This window comes from Monoraphidium neglectum (genome assembly GCF_000611645.1).
Source record: "Monoraphidium neglectum strain SAG 48.87 unplaced genomic scaffold scaffold03179, whole genome shotgun sequence".
Lineage (NCBI taxonomy): Eukaryota > Viridiplantae > Chlorophyta > Chlorophyceae > Sphaeropleales > Selenastraceae > Monoraphidium > Monoraphidium neglectum.
The window spans coordinates 1-2153 of NW_014010449.1; the positions used below are offsets into that span (position 1 = coordinate 1).

At 66.8% G+C, this 2153-nt stretch overlaps 1 protein-coding gene across 1 annotated transcript in view; it reads right to left on the reverse strand.

The window, feature by feature from the left end:
• Positions 1 to 482: 482 nt before the first annotated feature.
• MNEG_12310 (hypothetical protein) overlaps positions 483 to 2153 on the reverse strand; it is a gene marked incomplete at both ends in the record, with an annotated part of 4986 nt that continues 3315 nt past the window's right edge. The window contains 5 exons of the mRNA XM_014039218.1: positions 483 to 491; positions 585 to 830; positions 1038 to 1130; positions 1406 to 1462; positions 1665 to 1890. Of these exons, the coding sequence (XP_013894672.1) occupies positions 483 to 491; positions 585 to 830; positions 1038 to 1130; positions 1406 to 1462; positions 1665 to 1890 (631 nt within the window). The remainder of the gene's footprint in view (positions 492 to 584; positions 831 to 1037; positions 1131 to 1405; positions 1463 to 1664; positions 1891 to 2153) is intronic.

Genomic DNA, 2153 nt, shown 5'->3' on the forward strand with positions numbered 1-2153 from the left:
GTGGCGCTCCGCGTGGCTGAGTTTCTGCTTGATCGCTGAAATCTGATCCAGCATGCTGCGCTGCAACGTGGCCTGTTGCGGGTTGGGTGGCGGGAGCATTGGCAGGAGGCTGCAGTTTTATGTGTGTTTGCATGCGTGGTTGTTATTCGTAGGGGGGGGGGAGGGGAGTGGGGATGCGGTGGCGCATCAACACAGCCTGTCAGAGCCTACTCATGACCCCTCCTGCCTTGACCCTCCAGCAGACGCCAGCCTGCCAAGTCAAATACATGCGTAGAAGACGCCCCGGGATCCACAAACACACGCACATCCACACCCACACACCTGCACACAACCACACACAAACACATCATCACCAACATAACAGACATGCGAATGACACTGCACTCCCCAGCACCTTGGCGCGCGCCAGCCCCTCTAAACGCGCCCTCAGCCCCTCAGCCTCCAAGAAAAGCCCTTGAAGCTGCCAATTGCCAAGTTAAAAATCAAACATGCTGCTTGGAAAGACATGCCCAAAATCCACACATGCAAATTCATACACACGCACACATACGCACATGCAAAAACACCGTGCCAACCCCACGCACCTTGGCGCGCGCCAGCCCCTCCAGCTGCGCCCTCAACCCCTCCGCCTCGAGCCGCGCCTCCCCCCCCTCCGCCCGCGCCGCCCTCAGCGCCCCTTCGCGCGCCGCAACCGCGGCCCGCAGCCCCTCGGCGCAGCGCGCGGACGCGGCCGCGTCGGCGGCGGCGTCGTCGGCGGCAGCGCGCAGGCGCTGCTCCATGTGCTGGCGCTCGGCCACGGCCACGCGCACCGCGGCCTCCAGCTGCACCACCTGGGGGTTGGCGGTTTTGGTTGAGGGATCCGCAAAGGTTGTGAGTTCTTTTCGAGGAATGGCATGGCCCCAAAGTGACGATGTTTCGAGGCTGCGTCGACGCCAATGGCAACGGGCGTGGAAACTTATTCGTTTGTGAGCAGTCGATTATGTCCCATGCCCTGGTGTCACTGGTGGTATCACCGGCGACATCAGCGGGTGACCCACTTGCTCCTCCAGCTTGGCCAGCTTCGCCGCGGCGCCGCTGGCGGTGGTGGCGGCGCCGTCCAGCGCAGCCACGTGCGACTTGAGAGCGGCCACCTGGGGGCGGGTGACGCGGCCGGCGGGTTACATGATGGGGCGCACCGTCGAGGCCACGGCAGAGAGCTGGCGAGGAAGCCGACGGGGCAGGAAAAGATCCGTACCATCTGCCGGCGCCACTGCCAGCACATGCATGCTGCGAACGCACATGGAAGCTGGCGACGAGGGCGAGCGTCGCCGCACGCCCCGCTCTCGGCTGCCCGCGTGCAGCTCTGCGCGGCCCCCGACAGAGCCCCAGATGCACCCCATTCGCCGTGCAATGCCTTTGGCCCCACCTCCTGCTGCAGGCCCCTCTCTCGCGCGTGCGCCTCGTCCAGCTGCGCCTCCAGGGCCTGGGTTGAGGGATCCGGGGCCGAGGGGCACATGTCGAATTCAAAACCGCGACAGATGCTCAGATCGCACCACTCTTGCCTGTGGTTTTCAATGTTGCAAGCCAGCAAGTGCGCCCACGGCGCGCCGTCGTCGACTGAATGCAGCATCCGCGCATTTCGGCCGACGCAGCTGCGCCGGCCCCTCCAGCCTCCGGCCCCCCACCTGCTCCCTCGCGCGCCGCGCCGCCGCCTCCTGCCCCCTTGCGCGCCGCTCGCCCTCCAGCTCCTCCTCCAAATCGTTCGCCCGCGCCCCTGCGTCTTCCAGCCGCCGCTCCAGCCGCCGCGCGCGCGCCCGCAGGCGGCGGCGCTCGTCTGATGCCGCGTCGGCGGCGTCGGAGGCAGCCGCGGCGGCGGCGGCCAGCGCGGCGGCGGCGTCGGGGGCGGCGCGGCTGGGGGAGGCGTGCGGGCGGCGGGTCGGAGATTGGGGGACGAGGAAGTGCGGTGTGTATGGGTGATCATGATTAGATGTTTGTGTGTGTGTGTGTGTGTGTGTGTGTGTGCGTGTGTGTGTGTGTGTTTGAGGGGCGGAGGCAGGCCCGCGCTCACGAATCACTCAAAGCCGGTGCCTGGGAGCTGCGTGCGTGAAAATCAGGGCCGGCCGGGCGCGTGTGCCCACCCCTCCGGCCGGCAGCCTCGGACCAAAACAGCTGCC